At 43.9% G+C, this 18,774-nt stretch overlaps 1 protein-coding gene across 1 annotated transcript; it reads left to right on the top strand.

The window, feature by feature from the left end:
• Positions 1-7,621: 7,621 nt before the first annotated feature.
• ankrd33aa (ankyrin repeat domain 33Aa) lies at positions 7,622-17,704 on the top strand. The gene is made up of 5 exons (XM_079518266.1): positions 7,622-7,660; positions 10,743-11,117; positions 12,834-12,963; positions 13,403-13,543; positions 16,867-17,704. Exons 2-5 carry the CDS (start codon positions 10,854-10,856, stop codon positions 17,631-17,633), a joined length of 1,302 nt encoding a protein of 433 aa, XP_079374392.1. The 5' UTR covers positions 7,622-7,660; positions 10,743-10,853; the 3' UTR covers positions 17,634-17,704.
• The last annotated feature ends 1,070 nt before the right edge of the window (positions 17,705-18,774 follow it).

The following is an 18,774-nucleotide window of genomic DNA, read 5'->3' as shown; positions in this document are numbered from 1 at the left end:
TCTTCATCCTTTTTTCTCCTCTCTCGTCTCCGGCGTCTTGGAACCTATTCTCTAATGTTACTGACACCCCTTGCTCCCTCTGGCTCCTTATCATGCCCCGGTCGGTCTCTGGCAGTGACACATGGTTTGGGTGAACTCATAAAGGGAGCAGGGCCGACCCAAATAAGGTATCAACACACATAACCCACAGAGCACAACTGCCTCCATTTAAAAGATACGGTTACACATTGACGTGTAACCGTACCTCATAAAGTGTACAAGGGTAACACTGAGGATTTTATTGAGTACTGAAGTTCTTTAAGTACTCTAATCAAACCACGATTGTACTAGAATATAAAAATGTGAGGTTATTGATGGCTAAAAAAGATGTGCAGCAAATACTCAGCCGACAGACTTGGTACGGTAGTGGAGTGTGTCGAGTGTGCATGGAAAGATGACGCATGTGTGTGTGTGTGTGTGTGTGTGTGTGTGTGTGTGTGTGTGTGTGTGTGTGTGTGTGTGTGTGTGTGTGTGTGTGTGTGTGTGTGTGTGTGTACAGACTTTATTCAGGCTTAGCATCGTAATGAATCCATCTGGCAGACATTTGGGCGGACACCAATACGTGAACAAAATTCAAGTAACCTTCAAACGTAGTCCATCGTGATGGAGGGCTGCAACAAAACACCAACATCGATACAATCTCATTCAGTAGTCCTCAAACTTTTTCGTGTCAAGGGACCCAAAATTGATATATTTGACCGCAGACCCAATCTGAAGATGTTTTTTGCCAGGGACTCCCAGAAGAGAAGACTTTCAAGATTTTTCAAAAATGTTAAAAAATTGCAGATGAACAAGCACGGCACGGAGTGAGCTTGTAATATCTACTACTTTTGAATAGCCAACGTATAAGATATGGATAAAGGGGCAAAATGATTACGAATCACCGATTTGGCTGGGGACCCCTTGAGGGGGGCTCAAGGACCTCTGGGGGGGGTTTCCTGGACCCCACTTTGAGAACCACTGACCTAAAACCATCAAGCTCAGAATAGCACTGTTCTTTTGCTCTGTATCCTATAACCACCAACCAATGGATGGGAACTCACCACATGGGTCAGTCAAAGGGCAATCATAATTGATCACATGATCATTTTCTGGCCATGAGCTGTCCATCAACCCACCACCACCCCCCTGCCCAATCCATTTTTGTGGCGATTGCAGGTGTGTGTGTGTGTGTGTGCGCGCGCATGCGTGCGTGTGTGTGTGTGTGTGTGTGCGTGCGCACGTATGCATACATACAGTATGTGCATATGGGATTGTGACAGTCGATTAATCTCCTTTGACAAATGATCTCCTCTGGAGAGCATATTAGAGCATCGTTGCTCATTCCTTATTCACCTGCCGTGGAGTCACTCAATCCCCCCCCCACCCGTCCACACACGCGCGCACACACGTGTACACACTTATTCACTCCAGTCCTGCCTGCCTTGGCTTGCGTGATCAGAGTTGGGTGTGCTTCTACCGGCAGCAGTAGGTCTCTCATTCCTCGTGGTTAATGGAGGCCGGAGATGTACGGACTGTTCAGGATAAGAAACTAAAGAGTTCTGCTTCACTGCCACAGAGCCCAGTATAACGCTGCAGAGGCCAGAGCCAAGCGCTATTAAGACCGATCCTGGAAAAGACTCTGCCAGGGAGCTAATATTAGCTCAGCCCTTGGCTTCTTTAGAATCAGTTTGCTGGCTAAACTTAGCCCCCTACTCCCCTAGACCTCTACTTCCTCTTCTAATCCCCCCCCCCCTCCCCTCCCCATCGTTGACCACAGCCGGGTATTGTGGTGGTTTACGGGTGATTTATGCTTTGTCGCACGCCAATGTAAAATAAGTTAAATAACCGATCTAATAGCTCACAACGCCGTTGCGATGCAATGCATTGTGAGCTTGTAGCTCTGCTTTTTTCTTGAGGTGCACAACACCGCTGCGTAACTAAGTGGGCTATAAATCAAACATACGGGTGAATGGACTGGGTCCAGCAACCAGTCCGCATCTTGCAAGACTTTCATGCAAAAGGGTCCCAGAATAGATTCTAATTTATTTTCTCAATGACTAGATAATAACTGTGGCCATGGTAAGGGAACTCTGGGTAACTTGAGTATCAAGGTTCTGGGAATCTAAACGAAGTGTTCTTTCATTGCCTATCAAAATAGAATAATAATAAGAAAAATCTATCTCGGTTTTCAACAGGCGGCCAGCATAATGGCAACAGATATTTTGGGAAGATAAACACAGCAAACTGTGGGAGTTTGTTGGGTGAGCTGTGCTGCCCTCCACTGGTTCAGCGGCTAGACCAGCTTCTCTGTGAAAAGAAACATAGTTTGTACTTTGTACATGTCACAGTGTAAGGAGACGTACCCGCACGTCCGTCATTTGTCTTGCACAGCAACTTTAGATCTGGTATAGTGAATCTCCTCTGTGCTCTTCAAGTTTAGATCTGGTATAGTGAATCTCCTCTGTGCTCTTCTTCTTTAGATCTGGTATAGTGAATCTCCTCTGTGCTCTTCTTCTTTAGATCTGGTATAGTGAATCTCCTCTGTGCTCTTCAAGTTTAGATCTGGTATAGTGAATCTCCTCTGTGCTATAGTGAATCTCCTCTGTGCTCTTCAAGTTTAGATCTGGTATAGTGAATCTCCTCTGTGCTCTTCAAGTTTAGATCTGGTATAGTGAATCTCCTCTGTGCTATAGTGAATCTCCTCTGTGCTCTTCAAGTTTAGATCTGGTATAGTGAATCTCCTCTGTGCTATAGTGAATCTCCTCTGTGCTCTTCAAGTTTAGATCTGGTATAGTGAATCTCCTCTGTGCTATAGTGAATCTCCTCTGTGCTATAGTGAATCTCCTCTGTGCTATAGTGAATCTCCTCTGTGCTATAGTGAATCTCCTCTGTGCTATAGTGAATCTCCTCTGTGCTATAGTGAATCTCCTCTGTGCTATAGTGAATCTCCTCTGTGCTATAGTGAATCTCCTCTGTGCTATAGTGAATCTCCTCTGTGCTATAGTGAATCTCCTCTGTGCTCTTCTTCTTTCCCATCCCTGCCCTCTCCCAGCGTGCGAAGCCAAACTTCCCTTTCCTCAGTCTCACTTCCTCTCAACCTCACTTCTGTTGTCAGCCTCTCGTAAGACATGTCACTTCCATCTTGGTGTGCTTTGTTTCGCGTCTTCCTGTATAGCGCAGATGGATGCCTGCTATCAAACTATTTTAGAACAAGTCCGTAATGATGAGTCAACATCCCTTTTTTTACTAGCTTTTCCTTCTTCTTTTGTCCTAAAATAGGTCCATTTTACTGAATGGGGCATCTAATATCATACAATAGATCTGACTGTACAATACATACAGCCAGTGGTCCCGGGTAGGCAGGTACCCCAGCTAAATGATCTAGAGATAACCAAATGGATCATTAGATCATTAAAGGGGAATACCACTCATTTTCAACATTTTACTGTCATTATAGGCCTATCTCACAGCCATTCGCCACCCTCTTTCCACGCCCCCTTTCCAGACCTAGTGGTGTTGACGTGACATCACTCCATAGACATTACATGTTAAAATACCTACATTCAGAAGCCATAAACAACGCTTTTTCTGAAGGTAAACTTTATTACTTGTGCAAGCAGAGCGCGCAAGTAATAGTTTTCGTTTTCGTATGTCGCCGTTTGGTGTGTATGCGCCGTGCCAGCGTATGACATAATGACTACTTGTGCTTGATATGGCAGTGGTGTCAGATTACATACATGTATACATGGGGGCATTACCTTTAATCCTCCCGACACTAAAACATATCGTCATTACGTCACCATCGAAAACCAATTACACCCTGGCATTGGGTCCTTTAATCCACATCTTTATTACGTCATCATTGAGAGCTAGTTGTACCAGTTATACCCTGACGTCATATGCTGCTACGATACATACGCATCAAATGGGGCATACGCAAAGAAACCACAGTATACCGCTAATCAATTTACAAATTACATATACATATAGGCTTTTCCTTTAATCCACCCGACACTGATCGACATACGTCACCATCGAAAGCCGTCACTCATGCGTATGACGTAATGACTACTTGTGCTTGATATGGCAGTGGTGTCAGATTACATACATGTATACATAGGGGCATTACCTTTAATCCTTCCGACACTAACACATATCGTCATTACGTCACCATCGAAAACCAATTACACCCTGGCATTGGGTCCTTTAACCAAATGGACGAGGGTCCATTTGGTTTCATTTTACGCTCTCACTAGTTAAATTATTGTTAGAAATAGAATCCGAATAGAAGCACACACATCTCAAAACATTCTACAGGTGCTGAACAAAAGATACAGTGAAAAAGGAAAGCAGTCCGCACACTGATCTTGAGCTCCCAGGCACTTTATTTGCAGAGAAGAGAATACAATGTTTTGACCCTTGTGGGTCTTGTGGGTCTCCCACAAGGGTCGAAACGTTGTATTCTTTTCTCTGCAAATAAAGAGCAAGATCAGTGTGCAGACTGCCTTACATTATTGTTAAACATCTGTATTTAATTACCATAATAACTTATAAAGAAGTCTACACAATTAGAGAATGTAGAAGAATTGTACCACATCAACACAGCATGGAATTGTGGACAAAATCTTTATCCAACGATAAGAAAATATGCAAGGTTTTGGGGCTGAGAGGCTAAGGGCTCCATTTTCGTCACCGCTAAACCCCTTATCCCTAAACTTATTTGCCTTTTTTTTTTACTATTTTGCAGAACATTTTTGAATAGTTAAAATGGCCAGTCTACAAGCTCGCAACGTGTCAATGTAGATTGGCTAGTTGAACTATTAAAAACAAAAGTCAAAATAGTAAAAAAGGCAAAGAAGTTTAGGGATAAGGGGTTTAGCGGTGATGAAAATGGAGCCCATATCTCATCAAAGGGTGGTCTGTGGCTCAATTAAATAATGGGCCTCGATATGAAAAAGTTTGAAAATGTAAATCGCTTTGGATTAAGAACGTCTGCTAAATGCCTAAATTGTAAATTGAAAACCACTGCATACAGCAAAGCAGAATTATCTTTAATATAAGCATTTGGTTTGTGGTATTTGATTGGATTGAACCTTTTGTCCTCCTCGTTCATCTGGGTGACACAGAGGTCAAACCCTCACCACCATAGGCCACTTAGGTCAACTGATCAGGGGCTCCTCAAGGTTCCACGTACTAAGTTTAAGTTCCTAGGTTCGATTCCCGCTGGGGACGCTGTGGGCGTGTTCTCTCCTCCGCGTCATCAGTGCCCATACCCGAGGTGGGGTTGGCAAAAGGGCCTTTCTGTGTGGAGTTTGCATGTTCTCCCCGTGTCTCCTAGGGTAGGTATCCTCACAAAAAACATGCAGTAATCCTGGTCTCTAAACTACCTCCCCCTGGCCAGCCGAGGCGCCTGATGCAAGGGAAAGGAACTGGTCGGAGAAATGTGTTTCTTCCACACGCTACCGTCCTGACGGGGAAACTCGCTGCCCCCCCATGTTGGCAGAGGAAGTGTAGCGCCAGGGATTACATTAGATAATTGCAAAATCGTGGGATAAAAATGAGAGAAAGCTAAGCTTAAGTCAAAAGGTCACCGCTCCAAACCTGTGGAACAACCTACCCTTAACTATTAGGTCTGCACCCTCATTGGACACTTTTAAAAGCAGACTGAAAACTCATCTGTTGCTAACCCTAATGCTTTATGAATAAAATTGACTTGACCATAGGCTCTGGTTAATTTCCTGGGAACAGCCAGGTAGGTGTCTCCAGCTTGGCTGAATGGCTGCTTTTTACAGTGCTCGGCGCACGGGCGCGCGCTCGCACGGCACGCACGACACGCACGCACGCACACACACGTGCTCTCTGTGCTATAGTTTGTCCATGTAACTATATTTAGAGGTTCAGCCGAGGCTACTGGGTCTTATCAGTGCTAATGTAATTACTGTTGGTGTGTTTTTAAACAGGCTCAGATCGTCTCCAGATACTATACCTGGCCATTGCTATTTTCAAACGTGTAAGACACTGACTTGTAACTATAGCCTACTATCAGAGCGCAAGACACACATCTGCAACTAATGAGACGTAGCTTGCGGAGTTAGTTCATTCAGACAACCTCAAGGGGGTTCATGCCATGCTCAAAGGTGCATACTATACTCAAGGGGTTAACATGCTGCATTACTATGTGGGTGTACAGTGTGTGAAAGTCCCTCACGTCATTCGCCGATGCGGCAGTCAGCTGACCAATTGGGCGGGCTACTTAAGCTCACCAGTCTGCATGCTCTTCCTGCCTTCCTCTGCATATGGTCCCTGGTTGTATGTGATGTTTTTTCCCACCTCCACCCCAGCACCACCGGTGGGCTCTGCTATTTATGTTCCCCATGGGGGGTTATTGTATATCTATCTCCCTGCTCTTAATGTTTTATGTTGTTGCTTAATCTTGCCGAGCAGGGAGAAATCCAGCAGAGCCGAACGCCAAGTCAAATATCATATGCACACTCATTACTCATTCTGTAATAAATATTGGTAAATCTATTCGTGAGTTGTCTGACTGAACTGTTGTTCTCCATTTAGTCACAGGGGGGCAGGACACTTCCCCTTAATGGACATGAGGTATTATATAACACTGAAAGTAACACAAACATGCCTCTCATTATGAACTCTTCCAGAGCTGTTCACTAGGCACACTCCAGAGTATTCTTGGTCGATTCTGTCATGTAAGCATGCTACTTCTGTTTGTGTGCAGTGTCTTGTGTGTGAGTACTGTGTGCGTTTGCACTGTGTTGTGCACACATGTTTTCAAGCATGAGAATATAGATGTGTGCGTCAAGGCTTAGTGTTACTGTAACAGCAGGGTTTGTTGTTTGTTGTCCCTGCAAATGTATTTTCCATGGAAAACAAAGTCAAGGCTTTAGTCACACAAACACTATACTATTCAGCCACAGACGGGACAGGAGGCCCTTGTTCCCACAACAGATTGTGGAGTGGACCCATATCTCGTGTGAATCAATCACAGCGCTCATCTTTGGACAGACTTGTTCTGACACAACAACAGAACAGATGGCGAAACAGAAAGCAAAAGATAGAGCGCGAGAGAGAATTGGGGATGGACAGAGCACGAGAGAGAATTGGGGATGGACAGCTATGATGATACAGAAGTAAGACAGAAGCAGAGAGAAAGAGAAAGCGAGAGAAAGAGACACGCAGAGAGAGAGATCAGTAAAGACTACATCAACAGACTGCAAGGAGCGCAATGCTGGCTGCTGGCTATGCCTCTTTAATCCTCAAATCTCCTGTAATCGGGATGAGAGGTACAGAGCATGCTGCCTGACTTAGGAAGCAGCTAGGCGTCTATGTTGGGACCTGGGAGGATTGCGGGCCGATCTGGCAGCCTAAGTGGCCAGGAGGAGAGAATGGAGGGAGGGGGCAAGCAAGAGTGGGGATCAGCTTTGGGAACGTAGCCAGTTTCTACTACGAGCGCAGGAGAGAAGAGGATGACCAACAATCACACACTGATGCTTTAACCTCCAAGACTGGGATTTATTTTTAAGAAAAGAAAGAAAGAAAAAGGAAGAGGAAAAAGGGAGAGAAGAGGAAAAAGGGAGAGAAGAGGACAACCCCCTGAATGCACTCCTACCTTTCCAGGGTGAGATACTGGTGGCATGGGTGGTGTTTAATTCTAATGATGACACATTACAGTCTTTACTTAGATGTCATCCTGTGTTCTCGCTGGTGGGCATTCACCCTGGTAGCATACAATTCTGTTGTGTTTGTAAATGTGTAACTTGGGCCCACACATATACCTTAGAGATGCACCACAGAGAGCGTATACTCTTGATACTTCTGAGTTCAGAGAGAGGAAGTTGCCCCGAGCTCAGATAGTTGTCTGATGTTGCTCAGTGGGAGTGCACGGAACAATGGCAGACTAAAAGCGAAGGAGTCTTGCATGTTTGTGCAACAGGAGGAGGGGGGGGGGGGGGGGGGGGAGCAGTTTATGAGATAGCAATCTGCATTCTTCTGAAAGGAACACGCTGGAATGAAAAAATCTTTGTGGGATTAAAGGGGTAGAACATTGAAATCATAACAGTTGCAATGACTCCAGGTAGGTATGTATGTAGTGAAGTACTGTAGGTGTCCAATTCATAGACAATGCTTTGTCAATGCTACAATGTGATTATGGGTGTTCTTTTGTCCACTGAGTGGTTGTAAAAGCTGCACTAGCCTATATGTAGTGGCTGCTTGCTCAGGGGATAACTGAATCTTGACCTTCAGGTCAAGATTCGTGTCAGGTCCTGTTTCTAGGTGAGACATGACCTTTGACACGTGAGACATGACCTTTGACACGTGAGACATGACCTTTGACACGTGAGACATGACCTTTGACACAATTTAAATGTCTCAATAGAAGAGCAGGGAGACAAAATACAACCACCCCAATGTATAAGTTATATTGTATTAACTCTACTGTACAGATTGGACAAAATTACATTTCATCTATCTTCTATCTAAAAATGCACCAAGTCTCTGTGGCCCCTTTTCCACCTCCATTTTTAAATATGCAAATGAGGCATTGTGTAGGAAAATATGCAAAATAATAGAAAATATGAAAAAGCTACTACTGTGTAAGGGTTATCATGTATTAATTTACTTGTACAGAACCAGCACAAAAGCCTCTGCCCAAGCTCTGGACAGGGCCCAAATTAGCCAACTGATCACACCTGATCACCCCTAGATCTCCATATATGGAGCTGGCCTGTTCTGACATCACAATGGTGTTCTGACATCTGCATAGACTCCATATTTGGACATGCCTGACAAATAACTCCATATATGGGCATAAAATAGACAGACATAATAACTGGGTGGGGCATGCATTTCCAGCTTAAATCGTTCCAAGTAGGCCAGTGTCCAACGGGCACTGCTCCAGTTCATTAAAAGTCAGACTTGTGTGAAGTGAGGGGTGTCCACTGTGGCTGCCACTGCTTATAACATGTTAGTGAACATTAAAGGTCCATAGATCTTGCAATGGGTCTGGTCCACAAGATTCGATACACTACCAAGATACCCATGTACCTGTCTAAATACTTCCTTAATGTCAACGAAGTCCACACCCACAACACCAGAGAGAGTTCAACAAACCATGTGCAACCCAGATTCGGCACAAACAAGGGACTAAATTCATGTAGCTCCTATGCCACCAAAATGTGGAACGCCCTACCTCATTAACCAATGAACTGCTCGTGACGGAACGTTCCGCCAGGTAGAATCCAACGTTCCATCAGATAAGCTTTATTATTGATATCAAACCAGATGTGCGAATCCCTTGACTCCTTCAAAACCGCTCTCAAAGGGCACCTATGGACGTCTGCAATTGAAAACTGGCCCCCGTAAAATCTGAATCCCCCACCTACCCCTTTTTCCCCTCACTGTATATGTTTTTTCCCTTTTTACCTCCTCTATGATGATTTCCTGTTTTTGGCTATATAGAAGTGTATATTTGTACGTCTCTAAATGTTCTGATGAATTGAACATGGTGGACCCTATTGTAAACAAGTGTAATGCTTTTATGTATCGAGTTGTACTTGAAATGTACTGTAATTCTCCAAACTGTTAATAAATACTTCAATCAATCAAATACTTTGCTGCCACATACGTCATTTCTGAAAGCCAGACTTTGGAGGGCCTAGTTGGAGGGGCTAGTTACATAGAGCCGCTTTAAGCCAATACTAGACAATGTGATTATGTGTGTTTTTTGTCCACCGAGTGGTGGTTAAGGGCAGTTTGGGACCTGAAGGCCTCATGCCCTCACGGGACATATCCATTTATGTTGCTCTGCTAGAGAATGTTTTTCCTTACACACACACACACACACACACACGCACACACGCACACGCGCACGCTTTCCCTCTCTCCCTGTCTCTCTCCAGTCTGCAAAGACTGAGATGCATGAGATCAAACCAAGAATCACAACATTTAGCCATTCCTTGGAACACAATTTCCTTCCTTAGTAATGGATCACTGCAGGTTTATGCGACTTGAAATGTTTGCTGAAGTCCTATTTTATAACACATTGTGCTGTATATACAGACAATGCAAACATGTGAATTGCACACAACTGCAGACTTGTGTAATGGTTAAATAATACCACAACAGATGCTCTAACCAGCCTGGCCTCCCAGTGCTACCAGGCAGCACCATATGGCCTCTCTCAGCCCATTACACTCAGCCAGCTATTTCACACACAAACACTTCATTCATAGAATTTCCATAGACTAAACTTTTTAATCTAATGAAAAATGAACGGTTATCAGTTATCGTGAAAATCATTCTTGAGGTAGAGTGCACTTCTTCTCTCCCCCTGTTGCATAATGGGCTTACCTATAACCTAACCCGTCAATCATAGTTGCTCAGATCAGCCCCATTGACAGGCAGGCTGCCTCATCCTCTTATAGTCACCATGGTCTATTTAAAATGCTGACCTCAGAGTCAGCCACTATGTTACTTTGATGGTTAGCTGCTCATCCCTAGATGAGCGTAATATTCTTTTAGGATAAAAGGAAAAAACACTTTTTTTTCTATTCATAAAAGGAATATGGCCCATGGGTGGATAAGATTAGGTCATCGCGTGCGCAACAACAATCAAATGTTTTCCCATGACTTTATGTGACTGATGTTTCTGTGACTGAAACCTGATCTCTGCTTTCTTGGTTGTTCACACATTGTGTCAGTGATGACACAGGTGTCTCTACAGAGAGCCAGCAGGATGCGGTTGGGGCGTGGCAGGAGTCCCGTCTCCCAGCAGGTGTGATCTCTGGCCAGGGAGAGGGGGGGGAGGCCCCATGGCGACCGCACGCCATGACCCCGTACTGGGCGCCGGCCCGTCCTACGACGACGACGACGACAACTCGCTGGATGACTCCGACTCGGGGAGCGTGCTTTCAGAGGACTCCGTGTTGCCCGACTATGAACGGTTAGAGAGGGTTGCGGGCACGGCTAATACCCTGTACGAGGCCTGCATCAGGAATGAAGCCTCAAGCCTGCGCAGGTTCCTGGAGAGAGGCGTCACCAAGGCAGAGGCCATGGAGCTGGACATCAATGGCAGGGTGAGAAACTACACTGACATTCTGCATTTTATTGAACTACTACATCCCCCCTCTGGTCATTGTTTTGTAATAGTCGGTGGGGATGCGTTTCATTGGCGCTTCTGGTCAGACTAATTTAAACACATGTTGACTGATGTTTTTGAGTGGTGTAAACCACTCCTACAACTGGCTTTGTTAGTGCAGAAAAAATGAGCATGGTTGCTATGCTCACCCTGTTCACCCGGGTGTGACTTCATTACGTCAGACATGATTTCATTACGTCAGACAGGCTATATTACACCACTCAGTTCACACGGGTGTGATTTTTTATATATATTTATGTTTGATAATGTCACAGTTAACAATTACATTTAAAAGTCTATGTAGGCCTGGGTCTGCCTAGCGGTCCGGGCACCTAGGCTGATAATCCTGACAGTGTATCGTGGGTTCGATTCCCGTTCCCGACGGCCTTTGCTGCGTGACACTCCCCATCCCTCTCCCCCAATTCCCGTCAGCTTACTGTACCCAAATAAGGGCAGAAACCCCCCCCCAAAAAAAATATATAATTTTTTTAAACCACATTAACCCTGATTTAACCTATTTTGGGAAGAATAGAACAATTTGAGAAAATAGTCAATCTACAAGCTCACTATGCTATTGCAGTGAAACATGTGATCTTGTGGAGGGGTTGTTTTCACTGTGTCGAACAAGGATGTTTAGAAAGCTTAAGTGGTTAAGATAATATCCCCATGGGCAGTTTTTGTTCTTTCAAATATTGAGGTCACAATGACATATCCCTGGCCTGGACATCCAGATGGGGAGGCGTCTGGTAAAGTGCTCCTATGCCTCCATATTCCCCGCGGCGCCTCTGGCTTGGCCAGACGCCCCAACAAACACAATCAGCTGTGTTGTGTCCGTGTTGCTGTACTAGCAGCTCCTTCATGTTGGTCAGGGTGCCTGTACTGTACTGCCCTCAGCAGGGAATGGAACTTACTGGGAGAGACTAGTAGTATGTACTATTAAGAAACAACCCCAGTTCCCTCCACTGGAGGGCGCCAGACTGAGTTCATGTCTCAGCTTGATCTCCTGTCCAGTGCACGCACGCACACACACACACACACACACACACACACACACACACACACACACACACACACACACACACACACACACACACACACACACACACACACACACACACACACACACACACACACACACACACACACACACACACACACACACACACACAAGGTTCTCCCTGATTCCCATCCCTCTCCCTCCAACACATTTATTAAGTTATGCTTGTCGATCTGCTATTTTCAGTGAAAGCTTTCCTCACAGTAACAGAAAAGAAATGGAAAAAACGTTGGACAAAGAAACAACAGAAGTTAAACAACCAAAGTGTTGGTTTTGGGCCAATAAATGTCCTCTTGTGAAATGTGATCATTTGGTTCAAGTTTCTTCCCAACTCCACAACATGAGGTGGGGGAGACATTGGTTTGTAAAATAAAACCACACCCATGTGAAATAAGGGGCGCTCTTATCATCATACATGATCTCATTTTTTGTGTTCGTGTTTACACAAACACTCAAAGCTGGGCATCAAAAATAAAATAAAAATTCATTATGAAGTCCACGGTCAATAAATGCAGTCCATTTGAATCCGCTATAACAATAGTGCACTGTAGCCTCATCATGAAGGTCTTGTTTAGTTTCTAACTTTCTCTCAATCAGAATGGCCTGATGGTGTCAGTGGGCAAGGGCTTCGTAGACATCGTCGACGGGCTTCACACGTGTCCATTCATAGACATCAACCACCAGGACAATGATGGCAACACTGCCCTGATGATCGCTGCCCAGGCTGGTACGTTACAATCTACTAACCACATCATTGGTTCCCAAAACTTTTCAGCTGTGACCCGAAAGATACACAATTCTTCCCAGGAACCAATCAAACATATAAAATAATCCATTATGAATTAAGCACTAGTTAATAGTGAACAGCTTTTTTTTGACTATATATTTCGTATATATATATTTTTTTCTTTTTTATTCTTTGTGGATTTTTTTCTTTCTGAAATTCTTTTGAAAATAGATTTGATATTTTTATAATATTTTGAAATAATGAAGAAATAATATACACTAGCAGCAACCCATAAAAATAGGTCCACGACACAAAAATGGGCCTCGCACATTGTTTGGGAAGTACTGATCTATACCCCCACATAATCACATAATATCTAGCTCACCAAACCAATTCCAGTCAGCTGAGCTAAAGCATGGATCATTTCCCCCCAACTCAGGATTCATCACCATTCTAAACTACCTCCTCAACTACTACCCTGAGGTGGACATGGAGGTGAGAGATCCCCGTGGGATGACAGCACTCATCAAGGCCGGGCTACAGGGCCGTGAAGAATGCATGTCTGCCCTGCTAATGCATGGTAAGTGCTCAAGGTGGCAGAGACCATATCTGATTTTTGGCCTAACCAGATTGTAATCAGATATTTTTATTAGAGACGTACCGGAAAACAATCTTGGACAGTGGTTCTCAAAGTGGGGTCCACGGTCTCTCTGGGTTCCTTGTGGGAGTTAGAAATGGACCATTACAGTACAGGTCTGTAACTCTGGGAGTTATGGGGGGCCTTGAAATTGAAAAAGGTTGCGAACCACTGATCGAGTACTACGACTAAATGTAAATAGTACAGAAAAGGTCCCTGCAGAGTGCAGACTGCTGCATTAACTGAAGCACTCAAAATAATACTAAATAATGTATTACTGTAAATCAGAGGTTCCCAACCACTGGTACGTGTACCTGTGCTGGTAAACGGGGCATGTCCCACTGGTGCGAGAAGGGAATCCCAAGTTTTCCCGACCGTTAATCTATAACCGTGCGTCACCAGGATCAATGATACTGTCAATGACAATGATATAACATTATGTTGTGATACAATTATATAGCAGCGGGTAGGCTACTTGAGGCCAGTCAACTGTTTTGGTACGATGATGCATGACCGCAACGCACCCTCACCCACCCAACCCCCCAGCCATGCCGTTCCGCGAACATTTTATGAACTGTCAGCCGGTCCGTGGAAATAGAAACGTTGGGGACCCCTGCTGTAAATGACAGACATATCATCATGTGATACATTATGTCGTATAGGGTCGGCATAGAGTAGACTACTAGACTGGTATACTCGCCATCGCCGATACCAACCAGGTTCATGAACCTACATTCCAAATATTGCAAATGCAAGTAAAAACTCAAAACTCAAAAAACAAACAATCTTGCCCCAGTCCGGTTGAAGGGATTGGTAGCTCTTTCCTATTCTTGTTTCAATTGTGTGGGACTGCAAACAGGTCATCACCGCAATCTAGCCTTATGTCCCCCCTTTTCCGCTCCCTCCATTGGCTCCTAGTTGCTGCCTAGTTGCAGACTAAAAACACTGATGTTGGACTACAAAGAAAAGTAAAAAAAAGTAAAACAGCACAGAGGTACAGTAAAACATAGGCTAAAAGGATAACACAAAAAAGTTCTGAGGACTTCCATTGTGGTCCTATAGTATTCAAGAAATAGCATCTGCTAAATGCCTAAATTGTAATTGTAATTATTACATCATAAGCCAGTAAAGCCAAAGCTAACAAGCTGTGTGTATAGATTTGTGTGTCGTTTCCTTAGTATATCCAGAGCCTTGATTGCTCTGAATTAGACATGATTGAGTCCCAGATATCCGATAAGCGCTGCTGTTAAACAATTTACAAGCAAACAAACACATACTGTAAAGCAGAACATTGTGGCTCCAGAGTAGACATAGTCTGGGCTGGTTCAGTACCGGTATGTTGTTTTCACCCAACAATCCTAACAATAACAATCCTATTTTACTATGCTGTGAAAGAAGGTTTGAATTCATCTCTATCCACATGAACCCTAGCATCCCTATTCTGTGGGTTAACATTCATTATACCACAGGTCGTTTCAAGGAAGCAATCTGATTGGTTGAAACAGCCTTCTAGCCGTGGGTTAAACCAGCACCATTCACCACCTAATCAAAACAAAGAATTCAGCTGCTCTGTTCTCCCAGAGCGCTAGCAAACTCGGTGGCTAGGCTAGCTAGTTTCTTGGGACATTTGTGGTCGTAGTGACTACATCTGTCATTAAAAAAATATATTCTTTCAGCGATTTTCTTAGTTTTAAGGGTAACTGTTGTATAATTGCAATATTACACTCGAGGGTGTGGGTTAACGTGATTATTGCCACTTCAGTGATGCTTGCGGAACTCGACTTCGTCTCGTTCCTCACTGCATCCCTGTCGTGGCAATAATCACGTTAACCCACACCCTCTCGTGTAATATTGCTTAAGTGAAAATAGCAGGTCTACAAGCTCACAATAAGTCATGTTGCTGTATCGATGCTACTTAAGGTGAAATCTAGGGCCATATCTTGCGCCACCCCTGACTAGGGGTGGGTCCCGAACCTCGGGACCAAGCAGGTACCGAACCGAACATGCATGGGTACCGGATACCCATTACAATAATTTAATTTCGGTTCCAACTATCGGTTCCTACAGACGTGCACACTGCACAGTCACGCGCTAATTATTTATTTAACAGCAAAATCTGGTGAAATACTGTTGTAAGTAAGGAGTAGAGTAGCTGCGAGCGTCTCTCTCTCTCTCACTCTCTCTCTCGCAGCATTGATGGGGGACGTGAGGGTGGGGGAATCGTTTGGGGATAATGTTTGCGCTTCAGCCAGTCAATCAGTGAGACAACAGCACGTAGCTGAGTGATCAGCGAACGGCCGTGCACACCGACACATCAAAGGCACTCTGTACATCACGGCTGTACAGAGTTGCACTCCCAAGTTCCCAATGCATGCACGCACACACTGTCCGTGACATGGAAAAGGAAAAGAATCACTTCTGTCCGTGACAATAACCAATCTTACAGTTTGAATTGTACACACGCACATAATATACATTAAATATAGGCGTAATGATATAAAAAAAAGTTTGTGTGTGTGTGTGTGTGTGTGTGTGTGTGTGTGTGTGTGTGTGTGTATGTGTGTGTGTGTGTGTGTGTGTGTGTGTGTGTGTGTGTGTGTGTGTGTGTGTGTGTGTGTGTGTGTGTTTCAGTGCTCCTCAGTCAGATTGGGAACTGCCCATAGATCCGAAGTCCCATTAGTCCGAACATGCATTAAGGTTGGCGAACATGCACTGCTCCCATGCTTGCGGTTATGTTTAGGTTAGGGATAGTCATTTCGGAACCTTCTGACTAATGACACGGCACACGGCACCGTCAGATTGTTATTGTCAAAATGTGTTATTGTCACTCTTATTCTCACTCTTATCCTCAACATACGGTTGAATAAAGGATAATATGTTACTCTATTCATTACATGTCTTAAATTGACTAAGGCAATAAATAGGGATAAAACTTTTTGTTAAATAATAATTTGACCTATTATTTTTAAAATCCCAACTATACCCAGCCCAACCCCTGACCCCTAAACTTATTTGCCATTTTTACTATTTTAAAACATTTAAAAATATTTCAACTAGGTAATCTACATCGACACGTTGTGAGCTTGTAGATCAGATATTTGAACTATTTTAAAATGTTTTAAAATAGTAAAAAATGGCAAATAAGTTTAGGGATAGGGTTTGGTTTAATTGGATAAGTGGCATCAACCGAGTTCAGATTTACAGTACATCAAGGAATATTCTTTTATTCCTTATTTTCTTTTTTGTTCTTCATATTTCATGTCCAGGTGCAGACATAAAAGCTATGGACCACGTCCGAGGGAGAGACATGAAGGAGTGGTGCCTTAAGACAGGAAGATACGAAACTCTGAATAGGATGCGGCGCATGCAAGCGCATCCTATCGCCCTGCAGTTCTGCGATGGCTACGTTCCAGAGTGGCCTGACCTGAAGCATCTGGTTGCCAAAGCCACTGCCACCAAATCGGCCACCCAGAAGATCGGCCAGTGCATCAAAAACACGTTCTGCTTCACGCTACCTCACGACCCCGAAGACAACGGCGTGTTCGACCACATGGTACGAATCACCTCGAGCGTCCACAGCCCCCTGGTGGCCACCGGCTGCCATCCGCTCTGTCCGACAAGCCCCCCGGAGATCGGCAGGCGCAGACTGGCCGTTCCCGAGCTAATGGCAAAGCACAGCGCCAAGGAGTTGGAGGAGAGTTCTGTGAGCCACGCCTCTGTGTCTCTGGTCTCCTGCTGCCAGCAGCAGGAGAGTGTGGCTCCTAGAGGAGGCTTCATGTCCCGGAAGAACGTTGTCTTCCCCTCCAGCCGTATCCCCAGGCTCGAGTTTACATGTGCTGAGGACCCGACGCCGAAGAAGGAGAAAAAGAACAAGAACAAGCAAAAGGGCTTCCTGGAGCCTCCCATCTGGAAGTATAAAGAAGACAAGCAGGAGAAGAAGAAGGAGAAGCAGAAGCTGGAACAGGAAAAGGAAGAGCAGGAGAAGAAAATAAAGGATGAAAGGAAGAAAAAAGTAAAAAGTAAGAAAAAGTAAGGTTATCTGTAATCCACAGAGAGAGAGAGTGGAAGTGGAGAGTGGAATCCATTTACATGGATTATAGGAGATGTGGGTCACATGTGGGATCCAAAAAACGAAACGGTAGTCGCTTGAACTTCACTGGGAATACTATGCTATTTTCCAGCATCTTCAGAAAGCCATGAACAATCATTTGGGTGTTGAGAATCTATTTGGACATGGATGTTCATCTAACTGTGGATTTGTAGATTTAATTATGTCCAAAAGTGAAACTCTTCAAAGTGGACACCAGGGAATCTTTTTCTGGAAAGACAATGTTTCAGAGATCATGAACTCTACACAACTCTACAAAGTAGAGTGTCATCATGGTATGTTCTCCAACATGCAATGAGACCTAAGCAATAGCCAATAATTAGTTAATTTATTATGACATTTAGTGAATAAATTAGATTCCAGGAATGGAGGCAAACTACCTCGATATTACAAACTGATAAAGGATTATAATATCACTCAAAACGGTGAACTGGCTTTTTGGCAGCAACCGTTTTTTTTTGTTTTTGAGGCTCAGATACATTTGCACTACAGAGAAATCGACTATATAACGGTTTATAATGCAACCTCAACTTGCTCAGGACTGGGTTAATAACACAGGACAACCAGTGTCAAGATGCTGTAAACCAGAAATTGAGCATCCAAACAATGCAAAAAGGTTCATCTGCTGTGCAGTTTGCCTTGTGCACACTGTGAAAGGTGATCCATAGGAATCATCTAGTCGTGAATAATTACATATGATTAATATACAAATGTGACTCCAAGATATTTGAAATATCTCACATGAAAACATTAAATGGAAAAGTATACTAGAAAAAAAATAAAACATTTCCCTAACAACAGTCGATGTGGCTTGTGGTGATTTTTGTCTTTCGTGTAACTTTGAGACTGTAGATTTACTTTCATAATAAAGTTACCACGTAGATTTTTAGTGGAGGTCGTAAAGAGTACTTGAAGCATGACATGGGAGGGCAAATGACCATGGCTTAATGCACTGTCATGTCAGTGTCCTTACATAATGAGTTATTTCACCTGGGGTCAAAAGAGATATAATAGAATAGACATCAATGTGTCAGAACTATGACATAATGCGTGAATGAGGATAGTA

This window comes from Electrona antarctica (assembly GCF_951216825.1).
Source record: "Electrona antarctica genome assembly, chromosome: 2".
Taxonomy (NCBI): domain Eukaryota; kingdom Metazoa; phylum Chordata; class Actinopteri; order Myctophiformes; family Myctophidae; genus Electrona; species Electrona antarctica.
The sequence above is the reverse complement of the archived record's forward strand: the minus strand, read 5'-3'. Positions and strand labels throughout refer to the sequence as shown.

Excerpts from the sequence above, each read along its gene's own strand:
- ankrd33aa (XM_079518266.1), top strand. The coding sequence starts at position 10,854 with ATGGCGACCGCACGCCATGACCCCGTACTGGGCGCCGGCCCGTCCTAC. Across the intron at positions 11,118-12,833 it reads AGCTGGACATCAATGGCAGG|AATGGCCTGATGGTGTCAGT; the intron begins GTGAGAAACTAC and ends TCTCTCAATCAG. Across the intron at positions 13,544-16,866 it reads GTCTGCCCTGCTAATGCATG|GTGCAGACATAAAAGCTATG; the intron begins GTAAGTGCTCAA and ends TTTCATGTCCAG.